Source organism: Chionomys nivalis, chromosome 10, assembly GCF_950005125.1.
Source record: "Chionomys nivalis chromosome 10, mChiNiv1.1, whole genome shotgun sequence".
Classification (NCBI taxonomy): Eukaryota; Metazoa; Chordata; class Mammalia; order Rodentia; family Cricetidae; genus Chionomys; species Chionomys nivalis.
Genome location: NC_080095.1, coordinates 22762889 through 22788676, shown reverse-complemented (window position 1 = coordinate 22788676; position 25788 = coordinate 22762889). Strand labels below are relative to the sequence as shown.

Here is a 25788-nt window from a genome sequence, read left to right as displayed (position 1 = left end):
TCCTGTAAGTGACAGCTTACCCCTGCTTCTGTGAATGAGGCCAATAAAGTCACTGCCCCACCAAGCTCGTCTATAAGTGACAGCTTACCCCTGTTTCTGTAAATGAGGCCAATAAAGTCACTGCCCCAACCAAGCTCTATTCGGATGAAATCATTCTTTTGCTCTGCAGCTGCTAGGGTCCTAGGTGGGTGTTTTGATCATGTCTTCCCAGGAAGGTCCCTGCGGCCACTAACAGGTCAGGAAGCCCTTGCCTTAGTCCGCAAACTCACAGGAGGGTTTGGTAAGAACACAGTGGGGTGGCTGGATGGTGGATGGATTGGAGAAGGTGAAGCTAAGTCAAAGCCTCAAAAGGTCATTGAGAAGCCCAAGCAAGATCAGGAGAGCTGCTAGTGGGCCCGGGTCAGTGACAAGGGGGAAGCAATAGTATAGTAAAGCACAGATCCTTCTGGAACATACAAGCAATGCCCTATAGAGGACAAACCAGTCCAAGTGCAGCTTATGGTCAGCCTTCAAAGTCCAAATTCAAAGCCCCTCCTTGGACCTTCTTAGCCACCACCGCTGAGGTTCGCAACCTCTTACCCATGTGCTCATACCCATAGGACACTTGCCCCTGGGTTCAAATACCAGCCAGATTTGCAAGTCACATGACCTTGAGGGGGTTCCGACGGAGGATGGGAACATCTGTCAGGGAGAGCAGCCAGCAGGGTCCAGGCAGTGGCAATGATGCTGCCGAGCGTCCCTCAGAGGAGGGATGGTACAGTCCATCCCACCCACCTCACCTAGCCCCTTCTCATAGCTGAGTCCCAGCCAAGCTGTTCTAGAAAAAATGAGGTGAGAGATGACAGTACCAAGCCTTTAAGGTACCAGACAGCAGGAGAGGGCCACAGAACACGGATGGCCTCCACACAATCGCATCACGCCACTGAGCCCGTTAGCATGCAGAAGTGAATTAGATTGTGACAGACAGATCACTGCTTTTGCCTGTCAACACTAGCGGAAGTCTCTCCATTTAAATCATGAGCCCAAGAAGCAGTGCTGGTGCCTGAGATGGTGTCTGACTAGGTTCGATGTGCCCGGCCCACATTTGCCAAGCAGAACAGAGAAAACCTGTGGACTGGGGAACAGTGACAAGCTCCCGATGAACAAGCGCCTCCCAAGCCCTGACTCAGCAGCCTTGTTCAGAGTGGGTCACTCCACTGAAGCGAAGAAGAGAGGGCAACCAAGTAACACTGTCCTCAGGAAGCTGGAAGCCTCCAGGGGACAGTCTGCAGAGAACTGACCACCTCTACCCTCTGTGTCACCCACTGCGGATCTGAGGACAAGTGGGATCCGCAGGCCTAGGCTTCAGACATCCTCCCATGTGCCATTTTCTTCTCTGCGGAAAGCTCAACAGCTTGAGCCACCCTCACTTCCTTGCAGGGACCCTGGTAAGGTGTCACGGGCAGTCTGTGCTAAGGGATACCATGCTGCTCCACAGCCTCGGTGACAAACACCTCAGTGGCCATAGTGTGCTCGTGTCAGAACAACATCGTCTGCTCTATGACTGATAATGGAGGAAAGGCCCCCAGAGGGAGGCTGGATTCTCCACCCACCCCATCTGGCCTCCCTCCGCCCCAGCGTTCCTCCAGGGGAGGTTTTCCATATCACAAACACAGCCTGGATTCTAGAACCTCACCGGCCTAGGTGAAATGCATGGGCAGAAGGCAACAAGCTTCCTAATAAAGATTGGGACACATGGGAGGAAGAATCAGCTAACTACAAGCTGTTCTCTGAAATGCAGTGTCCAGGGCCTAATCTCAATGGCCTTCATTGCTGACCCCAGAACCACCTTGTGCCAGGAACAGAAGACTCCAAACAGGCCTGACGGACCTGACAGTAGCAGCTGCCTGCACACGGGTACCAGGCGCCTCCATCCCTCTGACTACAGACCCTGAAGTCCCTGTCTCCAACTATGAACTACCATGGCTACCTTCACTAAGAGCAGTCACATGCTTCTACAGCAAACCCTGTCCCAGACTCCGCCTGCTGCCCTCGCCCACAGCCCACCTGAGCTCAGATGAGCAAGGCCCTGAGACAGCCCCCATCTGCTCATCCAGACATAGCTGGGCTCCTGACACCCACCAGCTGGCTCCGCAGATGCTCTGAGATCAATGTAGGATGCCTTCTGGACTTGAACCTTTAGTGGAGACTTTCTAAGTACCACAGGAGCAAAAAAGACAAATCTGTTAGGCTCCTATTACAGACAGAGAAAACAGACAATTCATGACCTGAACTCCATTCTCGCTTTATCTCCTCAGCAACTGCGCAGAACTCATGTCCACCCCAAGACACAGCTGGCTTTGTTTGTTCATAATACCCCCCAAACTGCAAATAACCCAAAGGTCCTTCAGCAGTTGACTGGAGAACAGAATGGTGGTACATCCACACGATGGAATGGTACCCAGCAGTCAACAGGAACTATAGCTAAAGAAAAGACTGTTCAGACGGATCTCGCTAACATCAGGTTGATCAAAAAGGGCCAGATTGAGAGGACACACTGTACCATTCAATTGCAAGGCAGGGGATTAAAAACAAAAGATCCGAATAAAGGTTACCTTGGTGGTAGGTAGGTGAGGTTACTGCCTGGGAAGGAAGATGAGGCAACCACGGAGGGAAATGGGAATCTATGTGTAGGTAGCAATTACCTGGGTGTACCCACATCTAAAAGCATATAGAGATCACATTTAAAATTAGTCTTCATTATACATCTGTGCAATACATATGACATTTGAAGTTTGCCTCTTAATAACAAAGTCCATTGCTGTTCAAATTATAATTGATATTTGCCTGAAAGTGTGGTAGGTGACAATCTCGAGAGAGGAACCGTGACCCCCTAATTATGAAGTCCTAAACCTTCCAGACCCATCTCAAAGGGTCCCCACGCTGTGTAATCCTGCCCCTCTGTGTGACTTTGCCGTGTGTTTCTTTACAATAACTGATCTCCAGACTGGAAGCTGGTCCTGCAAGAAGAATTGGCTGCATCAAATAGCTTTGGCTAGTACATGCTCATTAAAATGTCTCGTGATTGCCCAAGGCACACCAGACCTGACAGCCCCAACCTGATACCAGTTCAGCAAAAGGTATGACTGCCCATCCCAGACCAGATCCTGGCTCTTCTCAGCACAGCGACTCCAACCTCCTGCCACGACACAAATCACAGCGGCTAACTAAACAGCCTCAAAGTCCAGAGCCTAGAGTACCCAGTGCCCACTCCCTGAGGCGCCTGCTGGCTCCTTTTCAGGTCACCTCTGCAGCCCCACACTGTCCTTGCCAAACCTCAGCTGGAGAGGGCCACGTGAGCGCCCAGGAAACATTCTCTCAGGTGTAATGTTTAATCTAGACTCTTTCCCGCCCCCAGCAGGGGCTCCCTGCCCTGTTAGCAAAGGGACACCCACAGTCCTCCGGCCCCCACCGCTGTCCAGACCTCCCAGCTGGATTCTTGCAGTTTCAACCTTGAACTCTCTACACACCCCATGCCAGTAGGGGAAGTGGCTAAACCTCACCTGTGCACAGGTCCCAGTGCGTGAAGAGGCCGGAAGTGGACATATGTCTAGTTCTGCAAAGCCCAGTAGAGGAGAGGGGGCTGGATACACACTTCTGCCCCCATGGAGCTTGAGAGCAATGACCTTTTGGGAGTTGAAGGGGTGGATTTCTTTTCTTTAAGGGTGTGTGTGTGTGTGTGTGTGTGTGTGTGTGCGCGCGCGCGCGCGCGCGTTTGCTAAGATTCCACACCCAATACTTTCTTTTGAAAGATACTTCATATTCATAGGCGACAGAACCACAGAGCCCACGTCTGATACACGGGCCACCAGGAGTTTTTCCATCTTGTCAACAGCCTCAGGCAAGGGTTTTGGTCCCAACTCCAGCCCAGACTGTGGATTGGGTGGGCAAGGTCTCCTGACCTCAGTTCACTGGGATCCACAGCGTGCCCCCACCACCCAGAGGCCCTTGCGACGGACTACGCCCCTCACTCCAGGTCCCCAGCCTCATAGGTACTTCAGAAAGTGCGAGCCAAGTCTGACACAGGCACACACCAGTGGCACTTTCTCCTGGCTCTAACCTGGGCCACCGCCCCTGAGAGTCCACGTACAAACTTCTCTGAACTACCAGAGGCGGGAGGAGGAGGGTGAGGGTCCCCTACAGGGAATGGGGTGCACACGTGCGCGTGCACACACACGCGTGCACACACTCACGCCCACGCACCGCCCCACCCCCTGAGCTCTGCAAGCCCGGCCCAGGCCAGCGACACCCAGCTCCGGGGCGTGCGAAAAAGGCGGCGGGGCCCACGTTTGGTGGAGGTGGCCCCTCCGGGGAGGCCGGGACCGCGGTACCTTGCAGGTTCTGCACACGGATGTCGCTGATCTGGCCGATGAGCTCCTCGCGCTGGAACCAGTCCCACTCCTGAGCAGCCATGGAGCGCGCGCGGGTGGCCGGGGCGGCAGGCGGCGGGCAGCGGGCGCGGGCAGTGAGCGCGGGGCCGGTGGGCGGGCGAAGGGCCGGCCCCGCCGCGGGCGGACGGGCTGGCGGGCGGGCGCGGGCGGCGGAGCGGGGCGCCCGGCGCGCGCTCACTGCCCGGCGGGGGCGGGGGCCCCGGGCGGGAGGGAAGAGGGCGGGGCGGGACGGGAGGAGCCGGCCTCGGGACAGTCCTTTTTTTTTCTTTTTTTCCTCCCCCACCCCCAGGGTGGATATTGGTTGGATTGTTTGATCGCCAACGCACAATGATGAAGCGCGGGGGTCGCAGCCCCCAGATTGTGATGTCTTGGGGTGCGGTGGGCCTAGTGACGCGAGCCAGGGTGCTCCAGGGACTGGTCCAGGATGTCTGCCCCTTCCCCATCCTGCCCCTCTGAGACTCTTCCAGTCGCAGTGGGAACCCATCCTATGCCTGGAACACCTTCCTGCTAAAGGCAGACAAGCCCTGTCCATCCCTGATCCCCGAGGACCATGGAAAGTGAGTGATGGCGAAGCAGTTTCCATAGAGATGGAGTTTCCATAGAGGTGGGAGTGAGTGTGTGTGTGTGTGTGTGTGTGTGTGTGTGTGTGTGTGTGATTTAGATTAGAGGCCACTTCCGGTTCTGCCCAGCTGTTGGGAGAAACAGCCACCCTCCCAGGAATGGGTACCTTTGGGGTCCTGGCCAAGAGAAACGTAGGGTTTTAGTGAAACCTCAAGGGCCGGCTGGGGCCGTAGTTCAGATGGCCCTCCACTTGCATGCCAGAAGCCTTGAGTTTGATCCTGTGCACAACATAAACCTGGCATTTGCACACACGTGTAATCCCAGCACACTGGAGGGGGTGGCAGGAGGAGAATTTCAAGGTCATTCACAGCTACCTGGATGAGTTCAAGGCCATCCTGGGATACCTGAGACAAAAACAGTCCTTTGTGGCTCCCCTCTGGGCCCCCTGTGTCTTTTAACCTGAGAACTCTGGATCTTATCTTGTTTGGGGCTCCACCATGCCTGTGTATCTGCAGCCAGGACTCCTTTATTGGTTAGCCAGTAGAAAATCTGGGAGTTTGTCTAAGGTGAGGGATGATTTAGGGGTACCAAGTCCCAGTGTCTTGCTCCCTGTTCAGCTACTTCCCTTTTCTGGACATCTAAAGCCATCCAGAAAATGGAAAGTGTCCTTTATATGATGAATGTCAGGAGAAAGAAGAGAGGCAAAGCTCTCTGAGCATTTGAACACAGCTAGCCCTGCTGGCCATTGCCACGTCACCTATGAGCAAGCAAAGATGGAGGGCCCAGGCCTGTATCTCCTGAAGGGGAATGAGAAACCTTCAAGGCATCTATGTTTAACCCAATAACCAACTGAGATGAGAATTACAGAGCTCCAGAAAGGAGGAAGTCAGTTTGGAGTGAAAAGCCAGTGTGAAGGGCAACTCACCAAGGGTCCCCAAAACATGACCGTGCAGGTATCAACCCAGCAGTGTAGACTCAGTGGAGATCATGGCTGCCTGAGACTCTGGTTGTCCCTCCTTGTCCCTGTTTTGATTCGTAACCGTGTGGTCACTTCACACTTGTGTCAGCCTCCTATAGAACCAGGAGAGTGTTAACAGGCGTTGCTCACACTAGCCCCATCAAACCAGCACACTCAAATTCCTTTTCTCTGATCCCTGGGAGCTGACATTGGGCTGAAAATCACTTCCTTCACAAAAGCCAAGTACTGAGAAAGTCATGAGATGGGTGGCCAAGGGCTTGACTTGAAACAGCGTGGTCGGATGTGATCCGCAAGGACCAGTCATCTGTCATGAACTATGATGCCTATTCTTGGGAACAAAGGGGAGGGGCCTAACTCACCGCTGACTGAGCAACAACTGCAAATCAGGTGTTTCTTTGGATGAAAATGGAAGAAATTTGAGGTGGTTTTCCAAGTGGCCTGGGAGTCAGAACTGTGACGCTGGCCCCTAGCAGCCCCTGGACAATCGCTGAATGAACAGGACCCCTGCAGGATCTCTGAGGTCTTTGAGAGCACATGGGTCTCTCTGATCTGTCCTTCTGCTATACTATCCCTTGTCAACCATAGTTCTCCACTCTGATCTAATGCTCTGAGCTGCTGCAGCTTCGGCCCCTCCCAGGGCTTGTAGTCTGGTATGGTTTGTCCCTCTTGGGTTCATGCTTGGAAGCTTGGTCCCCGTGTGGGGATGGGAGAGGCTAAGAAACTGTAAGAGATGTGGTCTAGTGAGAGGTGGGAGATCCTGATGCGAATGCTCCCCTCAGAAGAGATTAGATGCATACATACATATATCTTTGTGGTTCTCGTAACACGCAAGACCCTGGATGTCAACCCCAGCAGCATTAAATAAGGTCCCTCCAAATCTCTAGCTTCTTAATTTCTGGGAGGTCTCTCCCTGTCACTCACTCCCACCATGATGTCATCACCACAGTGAGATAGCATTCAGGGCCTCGTCACAGCCACCACCATGCTAAATGTACTTTAAGCCTTCAAAACTGATGAAAACAAACCTCTCCTACTTATTAGCTGTAGGAACAGGAAACAGACTGATAAACATAATCACCTGGTATTTGCCTAATTCATTCCCTTTTAAACCACCCCTGGCTCCCAGCTTATTTCCCTTAATCACATTCACCTCCAGAGAGCTCATTTATCCCCTCCAACATGAAGCATGGTGCCTGGCACAGAGGAGGGTCTCCAGTGCATGGATGGAGGGCCCTTATTGTAGGCCTGAACTTGGAAAGTAGAGGGACTGGTATGACCGACTGACCCTCATGACCAGGCCCGAGCAAACTCTGAGGAGGCGATGGAGATGTGTTTGCGTATCTCTCACGGCAAAGCACATGCTGTGGAGAAGTAGGCACAAGTGCCAAGATGGGGGATATGAACTTACAGGGAAAACTGAACATTTGCCTCTCACATGACTGGACAGTACTCTTTCTTTTTTAGGTTTTTGGGGAAGAAAAAGTACCCTGCCGACAGACTTGGCTTCCTGGGAGTTTCCAACAGCTGATTTTTCTAGATGTTTCCCACTTCTCCCAGAATCTTGGTGGTTGTTTAGAACTGACTTCTCCCAAAGGAAGGAGGATTGCAGAGTTGATGTGCTGAACTTGGGACAGCATCAAATCCAGCCTCCTCCCCTGGCCGCTATCAAAGATTTCCAGCAGACCTGGCCCAGTGACCGTCCTGCCTACTGCCAGGGACTGCTGAATCCAGGCAGGAAGTTCAAATGCAGGTTCCATCTCTGTGCCCCAGCCTACAGGGCTGGCGTATGAATTCCAGAAGCAAAAGAATAAGATAACCCCATTGTCCCTGTGCAGACCCACTGAGAGGGGTGGGAGGGGACCTGACTGGAGGGCAGCTGCCCTCTCTGGAAGCAGCCATTGTCCTATGTTAGCTTGGCTGTGACAAAATAACCAAGAGAAGCGTGGTCAGAGGGTTTATCTGGCTGTTGGCTCTGAGCTTTAGAATGTCACGCTTTAGAAGGGTGTGGTAGAAGTAAGCTATTCTCGTGGTGGCATTTGGGAACTGAAGGGACAGCCAGGAAGGAGTTGTAGACAAGGTGTATCTTTCTAGGTCAACCCTTGGTGACCCTCTTCCTTCATCAGGCCTTACTTCTGGGTTCCCACCACCTCCTAATGAGGTCATCATACTATGAATCCACCAAGGGATCTATTGATTAGATCAGAGCCCTCAGGATCCAATTGGATGAGGATCAGAACCCACTATATTGGGACCTTGCCTTTAATACATGAACCTTTGGTACACTTCTCAACCAAACCGCAATGGCCCCTTGTGTGTAGCGATAGTCTTCTTCAGCTTTGGAGGGGATGCCAGGGGCCATAAAGGTAGCAATCCCTATTAGAAGAGCTTTAAGTCTGCCAGTAGCCTACCCAAGGGTCTGAACTGAACCTCTTGTCCTGTAGTCCCCACTCCCTACTGACAGCTCCCTCCAGTGTGACTGGAGAAGGACTTAAGCAATAGGTCACACTAACACTTGGGGATACAGTACTAGTTATACCTATAGGCAGGTTTATATAGTTTAAAATTATTATCAAAAGTGTGGTATTCATCAGCATTCTAAAACCTTCAGGAGCCTGGGTAGTAATGGAAGCCTGTAATCCCAGAATTCCAGAGACTCAGACAGGAGGGCCAGGAATTTGAGGCCAGCCTTGGATACTTAGCAGAAACCAAAATAAAAAAAAAATTGAGTATAACTTTATGAAGTTGTTTTCAAATGGCAAAAATTTTAGATAGTGGATTCTCACTATTTGATTATTGTTCAAAACATCTAGGCCAGGGGCCTATATTATGTTGTCACCAGGCTGCACTGTGGCATAAACACCTCCTGGCCACCTTCATTCAACAGTTCTTGGCCTGTAGCTAGTGTGGCCAGCTCCTAAGTTTGACCTCAACACTGAGGTGGGAGCCTTTGACACTCTAAACAGGGCTCTTACTGTCCCTGGAGTCATGCTGTGAAAGATGGGCAGGTGTTAGGAGGCTCCAGCAGATGACCTAGCTGGTGGGTGTGAGTGATTTGGCAGCCTAATCAAGCAAGGAAATAGATTCTTGAGCTATTTAGACAGAAGATTTGGCAGTGCCAGGTGCCTGCTTAAGGAATCTTGTAGCGCCGTCCATATGCCTCTGCTTCTAGCGTTCTGTCTGTCACACCCACCATGGTAGCCAGCTTTCTGTGTCTCTACCCAATACTGGAGCTAATCAGCTTTTGAAGAGAAAAGGTTGGTTCGGGCTCACAGTTTGGAGGTATCAGGCTCTGGTTGGTCCTGCTGCTTCAGGCAAAGCCATGGGTCATGGTGGATGTGCAGAGCAGAGCAAAACCAGTCACTGCAGGAGCAGGAAGTGAAGGAAAGAAAGCAAGCAGCTGGGGCCCCTAGCTCTTTCAAGAGTGGGCTCTTAATGACCTAAATACTCCTCACTAGCCCTGCCTTAAAGATGCCGCATCCTCCCAGTGGTGCTGTGACAGGGACTACACCTTTACCCCCAAGACCACTGGGGAACACTGAGCTCCAAACTGCAGCACCCACTTTACTCCAAACTCCCGAAAAAAAAATGCCATGGAAAAATTGGGGTAGTTTATCAGACCTTAACAGACTGATAGTCAATGCTCAGAAAAACATAAGTCGCGTGCACACACAAACAAATGGTGTTTAAGCTTTGTCCTGATCCTTACAGAACCCAGGAGCCTAAAGCAAGTTGAGTCCTCCTCCATGCTAGATGCCAGTGCTTCCCCTCTCCGTCTCTCCAGAATTCCACACGACTCCAAGACTGTCAGGAGAGAGGTGCTAAGACAGAGTCCAGGAGCAAGCGACAAGACAGAGGACATGGGGTGTGTAACAACAGAAATGGCTTTGCTCTTGCCCTGGCTCCTTGCTGGCTGTGCTACCCCAAGCAACTCATTAACCTCTCTTGACTTCTGTCCTCTTGACCATGAATTGAGGTTCACAACCTCCGCCCACTGGACGGTATGAACTCAGGAATGTTTGCTACAGAAGGATTCTTCAGTGAGACCCAGGTCATTTCAACAGGTCAAAGCAAATGACATCTGGAAGATAAAAATGCCCCTGGCTTTAGGAGATCGCCTATAACACACAAGATTAATGTATTACCTAAGGTTTTATTAATTTTTTTGGGTATGCAGAGGTGTTGTGGGTGGTTTTTTTTTTTTAAAAAAAAAAACTGTTTCCCTAGGTAGATGGTACCGGATGTCCCAATTTCCACAAATAAAACCCTTCATTTCTCCTGGTTTTGAATAGTCAAAGGCTGCTTCCCTGGAGACAGGGCGGCTTTTTTTTTTTTTTTTTTTTTTTTGTAGACATAAAAACTCTATTTAAGGAGCGTGCATTTTCCAGAGAAGCTAATGATAACCCTCACCACCATGTAATGCGGAGAGAGGGTGCTTTCTCTGTACAGAGAGAACACCATTCAGGCCAGATGTTTACAGCAACACTGCAGAGAGATTTCTTTTTGGCACTGGGCAATCAAATTTCTCTTGCAGAGAATCCCAGGAAAGATGTTTAAAAGTCAGAGTCAGTATGCATAACCTACCCCCTGGTCTTGCCCCTGGAGCTGGCATTCTTTGGACTGGAGAAGCCATTTCTAGTTTTATTGCATGTCTATTGTCTTCCTGTGCAGCTGGCATTTAGGACTTACTGCTGCCAAGGACCCAGTCAAGTGCTTTTATGACCTCATTCACTCTCCCCAGCAACTCCTCTGGGGAGGCACTATTATTGTCTTGATTTCAGAGATGAGGAAACTAAGGGTCAAAAAGTTTAGCAGTGTTCCCAAAGTCACTGAAGTACTTTAACCAGGAAGAGATTCAAGCTTAGATTTGTGTGTAGAAGACGCCAGCCTGATCTTTGTGCTTCCTGTCCTGTCTATGGTGGCTTTGAACTGGGCAGGCTCCCACATGGGGCTGGTTAAAGCAGGGCCCCTGTCTAGGAAGCATTTTTACTCATTTCTGGCCTTAGCTCAACAAGACAATCAGCAAGTTCACCTCCAGGTCAGGAACAAAAGGGATCTGCATAGGTTCTAGGTCCAAGGGGGAATCCCCACATCTGATGCTGGAGGGTTCTAGATAGCCTCATGTCTATGTTCAGAAACTCAGAGAGGCCTTTGTAGAAGGTGAATTTGTATGTGACATAATGGATACTGCCTGCATTCTGGTGAGTGCATTATTGCCAGCTTTGTCCTTGTGGGAGCGTCCACACCTTCCAAGCCTGCTGTGGCATCACTGGGTGCTAGATCTCTAAGGGACCACCAGCGGGCATGTTGTTCATTGTTAACCTATAGGTTCTGTGGTGTGTGACTCAGTCTGTTCCATGCTGTGTAAATGGATTTGCATGTAGATTCCTTAGGGGAAAAGGAAGAAGCCTTAAGCCAATAGCAAGCCCCACCCACTTGCTGATGATTTGTCACCCCGCCCCCATTATCTGTCCTACCACCCCTCAGCTTTCCTTCCCTGCTCTTCACCCTGTTCCTTGGACCTGGGTTGGGTTCCATGGCCTGCTTGAAAAAGGGAACATGGTAGCTGTGATGCCCACCTGAGACTGGTCGTAAGCAGCCCCGTAGCTCCTGCCTGGACTCTGTGAACGCCCATTGGATGAGGGTACTGCTGTTTATTCATTCATCAGCACAAGCCTGAATACTGGAGGAAATGCAGGCATGTCCCATGACGCAGGATGAGCAGGAGAGAGAAAGCCCTGCCCCACCACCCAGCAGCTAGCACAACTAAGTTAGCAGACAGACAACACAGGAGCTTCGTCCCGGAGCCCACGTCCAACCCAACTGAGCTGTGGAGGGTTCCAGCCCCAGCAGTCACCGAATTACACGAGAGATGTCCAACATCACAGAAGAAAATGTGTGGATGCTTTAGAGCGCTAGATAGCATCGCAAAGAACTAGAAAGCCGGAACCTAGCCCCGCCCTCTGTCTCCAGGGTCCTCTGTTCCAGTGGCTGATACACCACGCCCCTACTCCCTTCACCACTGCCTGCCTGTGTCATTTTCCCCTGAAGGCCTCCACCCTCTTCCTCATCAAGTTATCTTAAGTCACCATTAGAGACAATTGCTTCTAATCCTTGGTATGTCCACAGTCCCTACCACACACCACACACACACACACACACACACACACGCTCCCCTCCTTCACCCACTCCATTCTCCCAGGCTATCTGCTCCTATTAGTTCCTCCAAAGTGCTGCTTATATGCAACCTCTTCAAAGGCCCCCTCAAAGTCTGAGGCTCCCCCTTCTGAGAGGGCTGGAAATACAGTTTTTTCTGTGGAGTGCTTCCCTAACAGGCACAGAACTCTGGGCTCTAGCCCTAGCGGCCACATAAGCTGCCATGGTGGCGCGTGCTTCTGATCTCATCACGTGAGCGTGGAGACAGGAAGAGCAGAAGTTTAAGGTTATCCTCAACTACGTAGGGAGTTCGAGGCTAGCCTGGGCTGCATGAGACTCTGCCTGGGGTTAGGGAGCTGGTCAAAAGATGTGAAATGTGTTTGAGTGGTCATCACATTGTCCTCTATAGCCTGAGTGAATACCCTGACTCCCGTTAGGAAGAGAATAGTAACATCACAAAAACATGTTTATCAAGGAGACAGGAAGACACAGGTCAGTCTTAAAACCACACCATGCCAGGCGGTGGTGGCGCACGCCTTTAATCCCAGCACTCAGGAGGCAGAGGCAGGAGGATCTCTGTGAGTTCGAGGCCAGCCTGGTCTACAAGAGCTAGTTCCAGGACAGGCACCAAAAACTATAGAGAAACCCTGTCTCGAAAATGAAAACAAACAAACAAACAAAAAAACAAAAAAACACACCATGAAGCCAAAGAATCCAGACACAGAAGTGTGTGCTGTTGATTAAGAAGTCCCAGGGCGCCGGGCTGTGGTGGCGCACGCCTTTAATCCCAGCACTCGGGAGGCAGAGGCAGGCGGATCTCTGTGAGTTCGAGGCCAGCCTGGTCTACAAGAGCTAGTTCCAGGACAGGAACCAAAAAGCTACGGAGAAACCCTGTCTAGAAAAATCAAAAAAAAAAAATAAATAAATAAAAAGAAGTCCCAGGGCTGGTGATGGAGCATAGCAGAAGTCGAGATGAAGATCTGCCTCAGAGGCAGAGGGGAAGGGGCAGGAAGATAGGGGCAGCCCCAGAGTATGGGGGAGGGGTAACTCGGCTCCTTACAGGGGCAGTTCTAATAGGCCGGTTTACCCATTTTCTGGGTGGATGTTCAAATGAGTGTTGGGGGGGTCTGCTGTCCCACCTACCAATCGGCTTTCACATTCACTCTTTGGTTCTCTTCTCTTGGTCTTTCTTTGGTGACCTCCTATGGGTTGCTCTGTGCTAGCCCAGCTTTCCCCTTCTTCAGGGCAATGCTTTTCCTATCGTATCAGACAGCTGTGGCCTCAGAACAAACACAGCCATGAGGAAAGTGACTGAAAACAGTGATTGTGAACTCACAATTCTGTATTTGGGATGCTCATGAGCCAGAATGTCAGACTGGAGGGCTCCATCCATAGAGTTCTCAGGGATAGAACCATCAGGATATGACATGGGTCGTCTGTCTAGGCCCCTCAGTGACCAGAAGGAGACCAGATGCACACGGAGCTCAGGTTGTGATTGCTGGCAGGCATGGATTCCAATCCCAGCCCTACCACCTCCTTCCTGTGCCGCTTTGGGTAGGCCTGAACTTCTGCCCTTGTGAAATGGAGTCACAGCAAGTTTTAGAGGCAGTAAATGGACACCGTGTGCAGAGCCGCCCCCTACACATAGTAGGCACGCAGCAAGAACCCTCCACTCTCCTTCCGTCTCAGGCTAATGTTACTTGGAGGCAAATACAAGGCTAGTTCCCTGGTGAGAGGGGATCCTGAGGTGTCCAGTGGCCTTGGCATCCTCAGTGCCACAGTGGCTATGGCCTGGGGCAGCTGTGACTAGGGTGTCCCTCTTCAGGTGCAGGTTCTGGGCCTGCAAGGTCCTCTAACCAGCCACATTTTTGAGCTATTGCTGAGTCCACAAACAAGAAGTACTACTACAGTGTCCCCTTTGCTAGTTAGACAAACCCTCCAGGCGCCAGGTTAGCAAGGCCCTATTAGCCTCACTTCAGGGCTTGCCCTAGGGTGTGGGTCAGAGAGAGCCAGGCACTGTCCACCTCCAGCTGTGTGGAACACAGGGTGGTGTTAGAATTAGAGGATGCTGGCATTAGTCGCTGTAGGGTGTGCAGGAGCCCTGCCCGCTTCCCCCCTCCTCCAAGCTTAGGAACTGGCTTGCTCTCTAACCAGCTCCCCTGCCCTTGGGGTCATTCCCCAGCCTCAACAGGAAGCTGGAAGAAAAAATGGGAAGGAGAAGGAACTTGGGGACAGATGGGATCAGTAGCAGTGACAGCAGGGACTCTGGCACTTATCTGAAGTCCCAGACTATCTGCCTAATTTGTTGTGCCCTATTCTAAGAATGGGCTGATTTGTTTTTAAGCCCTTCTATAGGAAGACCTGCCTATGGGAGTATCTCCTGCCCCAGGGTCGGATCATTGCAGAAAGTCTACTGGGGAAAGCAGGAAGCTGGCTCCTGTCAGACGACTGGTCCTGAGGTGAGGCTCGGTCCTCCAGCATCCCCATTCACAAGGGGCATTGTGTGGGCCACACCTCTAGTTGCAGGACCTTCGCCAGCATCACAGCAAGAAGCCTCTTCCAAGAAGATGGAGACCTCACTTTTCAGGGCCACAGGGTCTCACTGTAATGTGGGGACAGGTGTGGAGTCTCAGTTCCACTTGATCCTGACAGGACATGGGGCAACTGTGGGCATAGATCGTTGCTGACCTCATGGCTCATTGATTTCATAGCAGAATTCATCTCCCAGTCCTGTACTACTCAGGGGGCTGCTGGGTACTCAGTGGAGATGCCAGAGGGTACTCTCATGACAATGAGGCCACAAATAAAGGCGTTCCATCTGAACCAGAGTGACACTCAGGAGGGAGATGGGGGGAAGGTGCTTGGCATGGACAGAAATCTAAAGCTGTGGATAGAAGGAACCGGAGGCTGAGAATTCCGAAGATGGAAGGTTATCCAAGTGTGGACAAGGGGGCCTGACTATGGTGATAAAGACTGGATTTATGGGAGTGGTGGTGGGGAAGAGGACAATCAGCAGCCCAGACTTTCCCATCTGTCCCCCATTGTGGACGGTCTCCATCTTCCCAGGGCTTCTTGAGTCCTCCATCACTTCCTTCCTTCCCTTCCCACCTCCTTCACCAGGCCTCATTGGTACTCATTCTGTCAGGGCACAGGGGGTCCCACGCCAGTCCCTGCCTCCAGCACCATGGGACAAGAGGAAAGAAAGGGGACAGTTTGTCATGCTCCGGGTGGGTGGAGACAGGCATGGCTGTAAGAACTCTTGTCTCGTGGAGTTAGACTTCCTTCCCTCATGTCTCCATTATAACTCCACCCAGGAGATTTGCTTCGTTCTATGGATTTTAGCAATTGTGACCCACACAGAGACTTAGATAGTACTTGTGCGCTCAGAGTTTTGCCTGCCTTTGGGGTTTCTTGGAATTCTGAGACCAAGGTGTGCAGAGCCCAGGTGAGTCAATTACAGAGGCCATGTGAAGCTGTCCCAGCAACTGTGAGCCAATCCATGCGAGGCCTGCTAGATCTTCCAGCCCTGGAGTATTCAGCTATGAGAGGCAATATCTTCCAGGCAGTGTTGCACATCCCTGTTGATGACTGACGGAGATCTGCCACCCTGGAGACTGGATTTCATGCACAAGCTCACTTGTGGCAGTTGCTACTTGCAGTTTGCATGCAGTCGGGTTTGATCATTGCTGAAGACTTACACAGTTGTGAAATAGCCCTTGAGGATGTATTGCAGGGGAGTTTGCAGTTGAAGAAGAAAGGGACCTGGTTCTGAGTGTGCAGTTGTTAGAGCCTCAATTGCAGAATAATCAATAGCTCCTTGCCTGACCTGTAGCCCCATATCCATGAATGGGCTATGCTTGCTTCCGTTTAGCCTTGCAAGCTAGGAGTCAGGCCTGTGGATTGCTACTCAGTGGCAAAGGCTGATGCATATACTCATATCCCACCCCACCCCCCAATGCAGACAGTCCAAGAAAAGGCAGGTAACCTTTTCTTAGTGAAGCCATGTGGCCAAACCTTAACCACCCTTCTTCTTCCTAACTAGTAGGGGTGGCACTGTTTCTTAAGTGCTGCTCAATTCAGTGACGGGTCTCAGGGAGGAAGGCTGGGGTCTTGTTAGTTCTCTGAGACGTTACCTAGCAGGGGTTCCCAGCAGTCCCTACCTGGGAGGAGGCCAGCTTCCTCGCATGGACTGACCACATGCTGCCTTATTTTTACTTGGTTTTATATGTCCTCCAGTTTTCAGAACCATTCTTGTTCAAGAAAAGCAAAATTAGACATTTATACCAGTCAGAAAGCTTGAGGGGAAGGCCACAGGTAGCATCTGGTGGCTGGTTTGCCCCTGAATGTCTCGAATGGATCCTGATAATACTCCCTCGAAGAGAAAGCAGAGCCAAGTGTAGAGCATAAAACTCACGGGGGAGTTCCTTGGGGATCACAGGGACATGGTACCCCCATAGGACATGTGAGCTAATTACTCAGGCGGTCACCATGACTTCAGGGTACCTGTGGTGAGCATCCTCTTGAGCTCTGAGTCAGCTCTGAAGGAACAATGGACTGATGTGAGGAGGGGAGAATGTGAGTGTTGGGGTGTCCACCTCCTTTTCCTCATAGAAGGAGACACCTTCTGAGCTCAGAGAAGTGGCCATAAGCTTCCAATCTCAATGGCAGGAGCATGCAATTAGTATGTCAGCCACAGACCCAGGGAGGCTGTCACTGCACTGTGTGACACTCTACAAGCTGTGTCAGACACGTGATTGCTCCTACCTTGTTCCATGTTTCCATGGGATAGGCATGACCATCTCCATTTCATAGAGAGGAGACAGCTGACAAATGTTGGTTCTGCCTGTCCAACGACCACGCCCTCTCCTGCTGGTGTAAGCATCTTGACTGATTTGTGGGAGTTGCTTCTCACCTGGGAATGGGCTAGCTGGTAGGATTCCCCACCAAGAGGCACATTTTAGTCACCTTTAACGGCTGTGAAACATCATAACCAAGGCAACTTGGAGAAGACAGGGTTTATTGGGGGCTTGCTAACACTTTCAGAGGGTGAGTCTATTACCTCCATGATAGCAAGCATGGTGGTAAACAGGCAGGCATGGTTCAGGAGCAGCAGCTGAAAGCTTAGATCTTGACCCACAAGCACAAGGCAGAGAAAGCCAACTGGGAATGGCATGCACTTTTGAAACCTCAAAGCCCCCTCAGTGATACCCCCTCCTCCATCAAGGCCACACTCCTAATCTTTCCCAAACAGTTATATCACTGGGGACTAATTATTGAACTTATAAGCCTATGAAGGGGATCATTCTTCTTTTTTGTTTTTCTTTTTTTTTTATTTAATTAAAAATTTCCACCTCCTCCCTTCCTTCCATCCACCCCCTCCCCTCCTCCCAGATCATTCTTCTTCAAACTACCACAAGATTCATTTCCTATAGCCATAGATCAAATATAGTTTGATATAAACTATATATATAAAATATAAAATATTTTAAATATATTTATAAATATATTTATATTTTATTTTATATTTATTTATTTTATATTTTATAAATATATTTTAAATATATTTATAAATATTATATTTATATTTTAAATATTTAAAATATATAAAATATATAATATATATAAAACTATACATATAAAATATAGTTTGATATAAATATAGTTTAGTCCATCCAGAGCAGAGCTCATATAAGTGTTACAACTCTGAGGGGGCGGTATCCCCAGTGCAAGTGTTACAGTTCTGAAGGGAAAGGTATCTTGGCAGTTGGGAGCCAAGGAATACCACAAAGTCACACTGCACAACAAACCTCATGTAAAAGATTTATTGGGATAAACCCAGGAGGGTAGCTGCCTCTGCTCAGGCAAAAAGTAACAAAGAACTGAGTGAGAGGTGGGCTTATCTAGGGTTTCTTGGGGATAGAGTTTTCCAGGGTGGGGATTGGTGGAATTTCAGTTTAGAGTAAACTCAGGGATGGGTAGGATTTTGAGCTCCGAGATTGGTGAGGTTTTGAATCCTGAGCTTGGGGCAAGCTCAGGGACTGGTAGGATTTTGAGCTTAGGGATTGGTGGGATTCAAGCTCCAGAAGTAAGCTTAGACTTATTACCCTACACCTCGGTCCCTGCAGTTTCTGTCTTGCAGAGGGCAGCTGCGCCAAAATTGTAGGCAGCTGACTTGTCTAATAAGAGGACAGAGCAGTGACCCAGGAGACCTTCCTGAGGGCTCCTGCTGCCCAGACTGCTCTGTTCCACCCCTACCCAAGAAGCCAGAAGCATGACAGGGGACCTTGGGCCTGCCATTTCCTGCATAGGCCAGCCATGCTGCTGTCTCTTGCTTGCAAAAGAATTCTGGCACAGGAAGCGATTCCTCAGCATTGTCCTTTTGATGAATAACTGAATCAGAACCAAACCCCCAAATTGCACCAGACTCCTGGGCAGACACTGTTCTCCAGTGCCCGTGGTTGGTCTGGAGGGGCCCCTGTCACAGCTAGAGCCTTTGAAGAGGAGTGAAAACATCAGCCAAGGCCTGGGATGGGATGACGCCTGTCACCATGGAGTGGCCGTGGCTAGCCACGCTCTGTGAAGGCATTCAGCGGAAGCATGAACCACATGCCCTCCCTGCCTAGCGTTAATGGGATATCTTGATTGCTCCTGTCAGCAAGCTCCTCCACTAGTCAAGCCTTTGATTCATCAAGTACTTTTAAAAGCAAAATCCCAAGGCCTCGCTTAAACAAGCTTCCTTGTTTACCTAATAATGGAAGCTTATTGACTGACCAGGGACATTCTGTAAGGGACATTCCCTTCATAGCCTCCTGCAGGATCTAAGGCAGAAGACTGGGTGGGGTGGGGTGAGGTGGGGTGGGGTGGGGTGGGGTGGGAGGAGCAGCCCCAGGCTGGCTTGGAGTCTTGGAGGCTGTGGAGAGAGCTTCCTGGGCTGGCCTGGAAATCACTTTCAGGTTCTTTAGCACCCCTTCCCCAGACCCACTCCTGAGTAAGGCGGGAGTAGCTTCTGACACTAACAGAGGCCCAGGGTTTTGTTCCTCTCACAACTCTTTGCCCAGTGGCCTCTGTGACCCTCTGATTGTGCTCCTGGAGCAGAAAACCAACATGCACTTCTACCGAGAGACAACTGTAACCACCATGACAGCCAATCTCTAGAAGAACTCACTTCCTCCTCTCGCCTATGTTTGAAGGCCCTCTGATTCCTTTTAACCCAAGATGGCTCCCAGACTCCATTTTGCTCATCTCTGGACCCGTAATCCATCCTGAAGTCTGAACTTGGGTCAGCGGAAGCTCCCGACAGCCCCGCCACAGACAACTCTCACGCCGCTGTCAGACGCTCATCCCCTCTGCAGCGTGGAGGAGCCGGCAGTCCTCATGGTAATAGCCATAACTGTGGCCAATTTCAGTAATTTCAGAATTGCCAGGGAATTCCAGCCTGTCGCAGCTGCTCCTTCGTGCTGCCTTTGATCTCCACTAGCCTCCACGAGACACAAAATACCGTTGTCGTCTTCAATTACTCGAAGGGACAAGGTAGCCTTGACCATGCGATCAGGCTTCCCCAGCCAGTACGAGGCAGTAGCTGTCATGGAGGACAAGGGGACTTCCTCAGAGCCACTGTAGGGGCTGGGGTTTCCGCAGCCACAGTTCAGACTGTGTGAGAGCACGCAAGGCCGGTGTCCTGGGCTGGTGACGTCCAGCTGGAGCAGGCTGCAACACCTCCTTTGTTCCGGAATGCTTCCTCTGGAACTCCTCTGCCAGGAGTATGGCTCTCTCTGTTTGCTGGGCGTGGAAACTGAGCCCCAAAGAATTATGCAAGTTGGGGAATGGGTTAGTGGTCAGGCCATTGGCTCCACCCTGTTTGGCTGCCTCCAGCTCAGAGCTGTCTATGACTTCTTGGTTTGTGTGAGGTACCAGAAACTGAACCCAGAGCCTGACGCGTGTGAGACAGCCACATTGTCGTTGAGCGGTATCCAAGCTCTAGGTTTTTGTTTCTTTGTTTACTTTTTATTGTGAGCCAGACTCATACCAGGTTGCCCAGGCAGGCCTTGAACTTGAGGCCTTCTGACCTCAGCTTGCCAAGGTGCCAGAATTACAGGGCCGTTGTTCATAGCCCTGGATCTGGGTGCATGATGAAAGCCCACCTTTCCTACTGGCTCTCCAAGATCAGAAACCGGGTCTCCCCCTCCACAGCCCCTGTCAGAGGGAGGCTCTGTGTTAGTGCACCCCAGTCAGGCTCTGGGCTTTAATGTCCTTTCCACACACTCATGTGTGTTCTTACTACCTATTGCTGTCTCAGCAACTGTTCTCATGACCCCTAACCAGCTTGTCCAATCCCCAAGCCTCTTACCGTTCCCTCCAGAGCATCTGTTTTCAATCTGTGGGTTGCAACCCCTTTAGGGTCAAACAACCCTGCTACAGGGTCTCCTAACTAAGACCATTCAGAAAACACAGATATTTACATTATAATTCACAACAGTAGCAAAATTGCAGTTATGAAGTAGCAACAAAAGTCATTTTATGGTTAGGGGTCACGACAGCATGAGGACCTCTACCAGAGGGTCACAGCATCAGGAAGGCTGAGAACCCCTGCTCCAGAACATATTCCTTTGCAGTCTCCCCAGCCTCAAGTGGGGCCTGCAGTCCTTCTGGCCAGCCAAGCGAAAGGCCTTTATCACCTTCATCCCTCTCGCTTCTTACCTTCCTTGCCTTAAGCTTCCGGTTTAACATAAAAACAAAATAAAATCCACAACCCTTCATGTTTTCCTGACTGTGCTGCCTCCATTTCTCCTGGGACAATGGTAGCCACTTCCTTGCTGGTCTCCCCACTTCTACCCTACTTTATCACTTCAGATCCATAACCGTCCCCCTCCCCTTAGATGCCAGGCTAGTGAGTGGCAACCTAATGACTTATGCTGCAGTTTGATCTAGCCGCTCCCCTACCACTGCCGCTCTTGGGACTGAGGAGAGCTGGGCACACACCCAGAGACCTTTGCACTGGAGGAAGGTTATTTGGTGTCAAACCCTGCATCTTTCTTGTCCAACCAGAAGTTTCTGTGTACACAGCACTGTAAACCCCATCTCTACTTCCTTATAGAAGCCAAGACTGCTTTTATACCCTTCCTTCTATGTGAAATCCCTCGGAAGAGTTCTGCAGCCATGGCCCTTTCCCCTTGAAAAGTGACATAGCCTTTACCACGAGGCTCACACCTATGTTTTATAGGCACGCGCTCCTGGTGATCTCTGTCCCACATTCAATCATTTCTGGAGGAGCTGGGGTCAGAAGCCACATAAAGGAAGAACTGTTGGATTATTCACCTAAAGTAGGAGCATTAAGGGTGAGCTGAGGCTCCCTAGCTCATCCATTCAAGGAGGATGCCTTCAGGATCAGAAGGACAGAAGTTCTGCTCCTGCTCAGTCGGTTCCCTTGGGCAAGCTTTACACTGCCCAGCTGGCAATTTCTCCAGAGCACAGTAATGATGGTGTTTACCTGGCTGCCTCCACAAGGACTGATGTCATGGGCCCTCTGCATAAAGGTGCATGCCCAGTTAGACCTCACTACTCTGTGGGCTGTGGTCACACTTGGGCAGCCCCAGTGTGTGGGTGGCACTGAGGGAAGGGTTCAGTGCTGCACTGAGAGGTGGCTCTCTCCTGCCTGGGACACAGCCTCTTGCTGTGAGATCCCAGAATGAGCTCTGGGAACAGACAGAAAGAGACCAGCTCATCCCACCATCATCTCGATGACACTTCCCTAGGAGCTGGTGTGACACAGCATAGACCTTTTTGCCGTTTCTATTTTAGTTTGGTTTTCTCCTACCACCAATCTACCAGCCACCACTTTGCATATCTGTGCTAGCCCCACCTTGGTAAACTTGGGGAAGAGCATGGCCTTGGGACAGTCTCTCCATGTGGGGTGTGGGAAGGAGACTACGGGTGAGTTTGTTCAAACGCATCAAGAGTCTTAAGAATGCCTGGTGCTTTCCTGGGCACAGGGCGGGCGTGGCGAGGAGGAAGTAAACAGGGGGAGTGTGCCTTCAGAGAGCTATAATCCTGTATGGACTGCTGAGCAGACGAAGATGGAGTGATAAAATGCCATGTGGCCATGGGCTGTCTGGGTCAGTACTGCACTGCTGTGGCAAATACCTGGAAAAGTCAACTCAAAAGAACAAAGATTTGTTTGAGCGCACACTTTCAAAGTTTACCGTCCACGGTCAGCCGGCTCCATTGTTTCCTGGTCTGCAGTGAGGAAGAAGGCGATGGTGACAGGGCTTGCTGGAGCAGGCTGCTCCTTCGATGGCAGCCGAAAAGAGAGGAGGAGGGGAAGAAGAGGAGGAACCGGAGACAAGCGAAACCCTTCAAAAGCTTGACCCCCACCCCCATAGTGACCTATTTTCTTTAAACTCACCCTCTAGTTTCCAAAGCCTCCAACATCATGATTATGACTCTATTATAAATGGGTCTTTCCATTGATAAAGACAGAACCTTCTCATTTACTGGTTCATGTAATTTGTGGGTTCGTGTATACTGCAGATGCTACAGCTAGGGTGTGTGTGTATGTTTATATGCATGTGTATTATGTGTATGTATGTTGTGTGTGTTATGTATGCGTGTATGTGGTGTGTGTGTGTATGTGTGTAAGTGTGTATGTATGTGGTTGTATGTGTGTGTATATGTGTTGCATATGTGGGTATTTGTGCTTGTTTGTGTGTATATGTGCATGTGTATATTGTGTCATGTGTGTATGTATGTAAATATGTCTGTATGTATATGCATGTGTGCATGTGTATGTGGTGTGTGTATGTGTGTATGTGTTTGTGCATGTTTGTATGTGTGTGTATATGCGTGTGTGTATGTGTGTATGTGTGTCGTGTGTGTGTATGTCTGTATGTATATGCATGTGTGCATGTGTATGTGTGTGTGTGTATGTGTTGTGATTGGGGCAGAAAGCTTTGTGCATGCTAGGCGAGTACTCTGCCCCTGAGTCACACCCTGAAATATTTACTTAGAAGAGAAGCGTGACATAATTGCTGTCTTGAAGTATCATACTGGCTGCTATGTAGAGAAAAAGTAGGGCAGGGTGGAGCAATGAGGAGGCCCGTGAGGAAATAATCCAGGCAAGGACTGATAGTGACTTGGGCCTGGGTGGGGGTAGGGAAAAGAGACACAGATTCCATAGCTACTTTGAAGTTATTGCTTATGGAATTTGCTGATGTTGGGAGAAGAGGAATGAGAAAGAGGCAAGAATGATGGTGGCCTGAATATTTGGGTAGACACTGAGACAGGTGAGGCCAAAGACCACTAGATACTGCAGACTGGAAGTCTGAAGACAGAGAAGAGGCAATGCGTCCCATTCCTGAACTGTCAGAGGCAGGACATGTGCCTGGTCCTATGGGCCCCATTATCTCAGCCACTGTGGCCTCACTAGCTGTACTTCAGGAATCTCAAGGATGTAAACCCCAGGGGAGAATGAAGACTGACCATCAGCACCCAGAACATAAGCCTTTGCTGTGGGCAGAGGCTCTGGGATGCTGTGCTGTGATGGCCTGATGTGAGCCATACATCTTCCATAGCTCACCTTGTCCATAGCTCAGGGCAGATGGGGCAGAATAATCTAGGCTAATTTCTACGCTGAGAGCTTCCTTAGCTTTGTTTAATCACCAAGACCCCCATTTAAACTGTTCAAATGGCGTAGCAGTGAGGAGTAAAGTTCACTGGGGAAGACCCACTTCTCCCAACCCATTAATCATCCATGATCAATGAATGGATTGACTCACTGATGCACACATTCCTTCCTTATTCACTCATTTACAGCTTATCCATTGAGAAGTCTGGTGTGTGGGTGGGGAAGAGACAACTAGACGGTAGAGTGCTGGCCTTTGCCTCTCTCTGCTTTCTGGGCACCACAAAGAAAGTCTTCTGCCACGTGTGTTCATAGTAGTGTGTATGTGTGTATGTGTGTAGTGTGTGTGTGTGTGCGTGTGCGTGTGTTGAGAATATGAGAACAGGTAAATTCCACACAGAGGGCTGGAAGAGGAGGAAGGCAGGGAGCCTAAGGCTAAGGAATTGTCTAGGGAGGAGGGAACAGTCATCAGGGTGAGCTAGGTTTGCCTGGGGAGGAATAGGCTGCATCCTCCAAATAAAAATAGACCCCAGGCCCCAAGACAAGTGGAGCAACATGAAGCCACAAAGCTTTGAAAAGCTCCAAGCAAGGGCAGAAGTCTAGCCAGAGCGGAGTCTGCCTGAGGAATGATGAGGATTATTAGAGGTGATCACTGAGCAGACTAAGATTCAATCACTTGATTGAGTAATAACATTTTCTGGGTGACTTCCCGTGCCAGCTCCTTGGATGGAAAGGACATTATCTCTAGCTGTGTGCTTTGAAGGCCCTAAGTGGTGGGCCCCCACTGGTACTCCTCTCTCTCTTACAGTATGGACCAGACCCTCTGGGCGGGACCTCAAAAGTATGACTGAGCTTGGATTTCCTGACTGTCCCTGTGCTCATCCATAACAAAGCACAGACAACAAGCAGGAGCCTGGAGACTTCACAAGTACAGAACTGAGAACCCATCCACCCACCCAACCTTCCGTCTCAGTCTCCCTCCAATGTGGGGGTGTGGAGAGTGCTTTTCTCTCATCTGAAAGTAGCAAGACCTCAGACAGTGGAATGCATGCTCTCTCCAGCTTCAGGGATAGTTTGATCGACCCTGAAGAAATCCCCAGGGTAACCTCACAGGCCTATGATATAGCACTCAGGAGTCAGAAAATGGGAGGATCACAAACTTGAGGTCAGCTAGGGTATGTGGCAAGATCTTGTGAAGAAAGGAAGGAAGGAAGGCTGACTTGGGCTGACAGGTCAGTCAGTATGAGTGTTGTGCAATCCTGAGGACCAGAGTTCACTCCTCGGGACCTCTGTGAAAAAGCAGGGTATGGTGGTTTATGCTTGTAAGACTAGTGCCGGGGAGAACCCTGCACTAGTGCAGGCCCCTGGGGCTTGCTGGGCAACCAGCCAGCCTAGACTAGTCAGCACCGAGAGTCCATGCCTCAAAAGAACAAGGTAGATGGTACCTGAGGTTCCTCTGGCCTGCACACCTATAAACACATACACACATGACCAAAGAAAGACAAATGTCAATCTTTAGGAGGTTTTTTGAAGTGATTGTGACACCAGAGGATGGGTATGTGACAATTGGACTCCAGATGCAGACTTCCCAGGAGCCTTTGTATCACGTGGCCCTGCACTCTCTACATCAGGTTATCACCAGAGAGGAAGAGATGCTTCAACCGTGACTGAAGGTAGGTAGGAGTTTAATTACTACATTGAATGAACATACTATTTGCTAACCTGAGTTCAGGGGAACCACTGGCCTCAGAGAAGTATTTGAGTGAGCCAGAGGCTACTCCCCCATGCCTCATCCAATCTCTCCACCCAGCAAAACCCTGCACATCCGTCTTTGAGGTCTAGACTGATGCATGTTGTCCTCACTCATCATCAAGGACACTTCTCTTTATAACAGAGATTATTACAGAAAACCTCAGGCAACCGAAATGCAGAATTGCGGAACTCAGTCCCAATGAATATATCTACAACACAACTCCAGCACCCAAGGCTCAGGGAACGCTGTGTCTGAAAGATTATAAAAGAGAGGTTCAGGGAGTTTGTTTTGAGAC

At 50.2% G+C, this 25788-nt stretch overlaps 1 protein-coding gene across 7 annotated transcripts in view; it reads right to left on the bottom strand.

Annotated features, from left to right (window-relative positions):
- The window catches only part of Clmn (calmin), a 104243-nt gene extending 99687 nt beyond the window's left edge, over positions 1-4556 (bottom strand). For 6 of the 7 annotated variants that reach the window (XM_057782204.1, XM_057782211.1, XM_057782206.1 and 3 more), the window contains exon 1: positions 4371-4556. In XM_057782204.1, coding sequence (XP_057638187.1) covers positions 4371-4452 — 82 coding nt within the window. In that variant the 5' untranslated portion in view covers positions 4453-4556. Of the gene's footprint in view, positions 1-3542; positions 3608-4370 lie in introns of those variants that run through there. The other variant, XM_057782208.1, reaches the window with a different exon arrangement.
- Positions 4557-25788: the final 21232 nt, after the last annotated feature.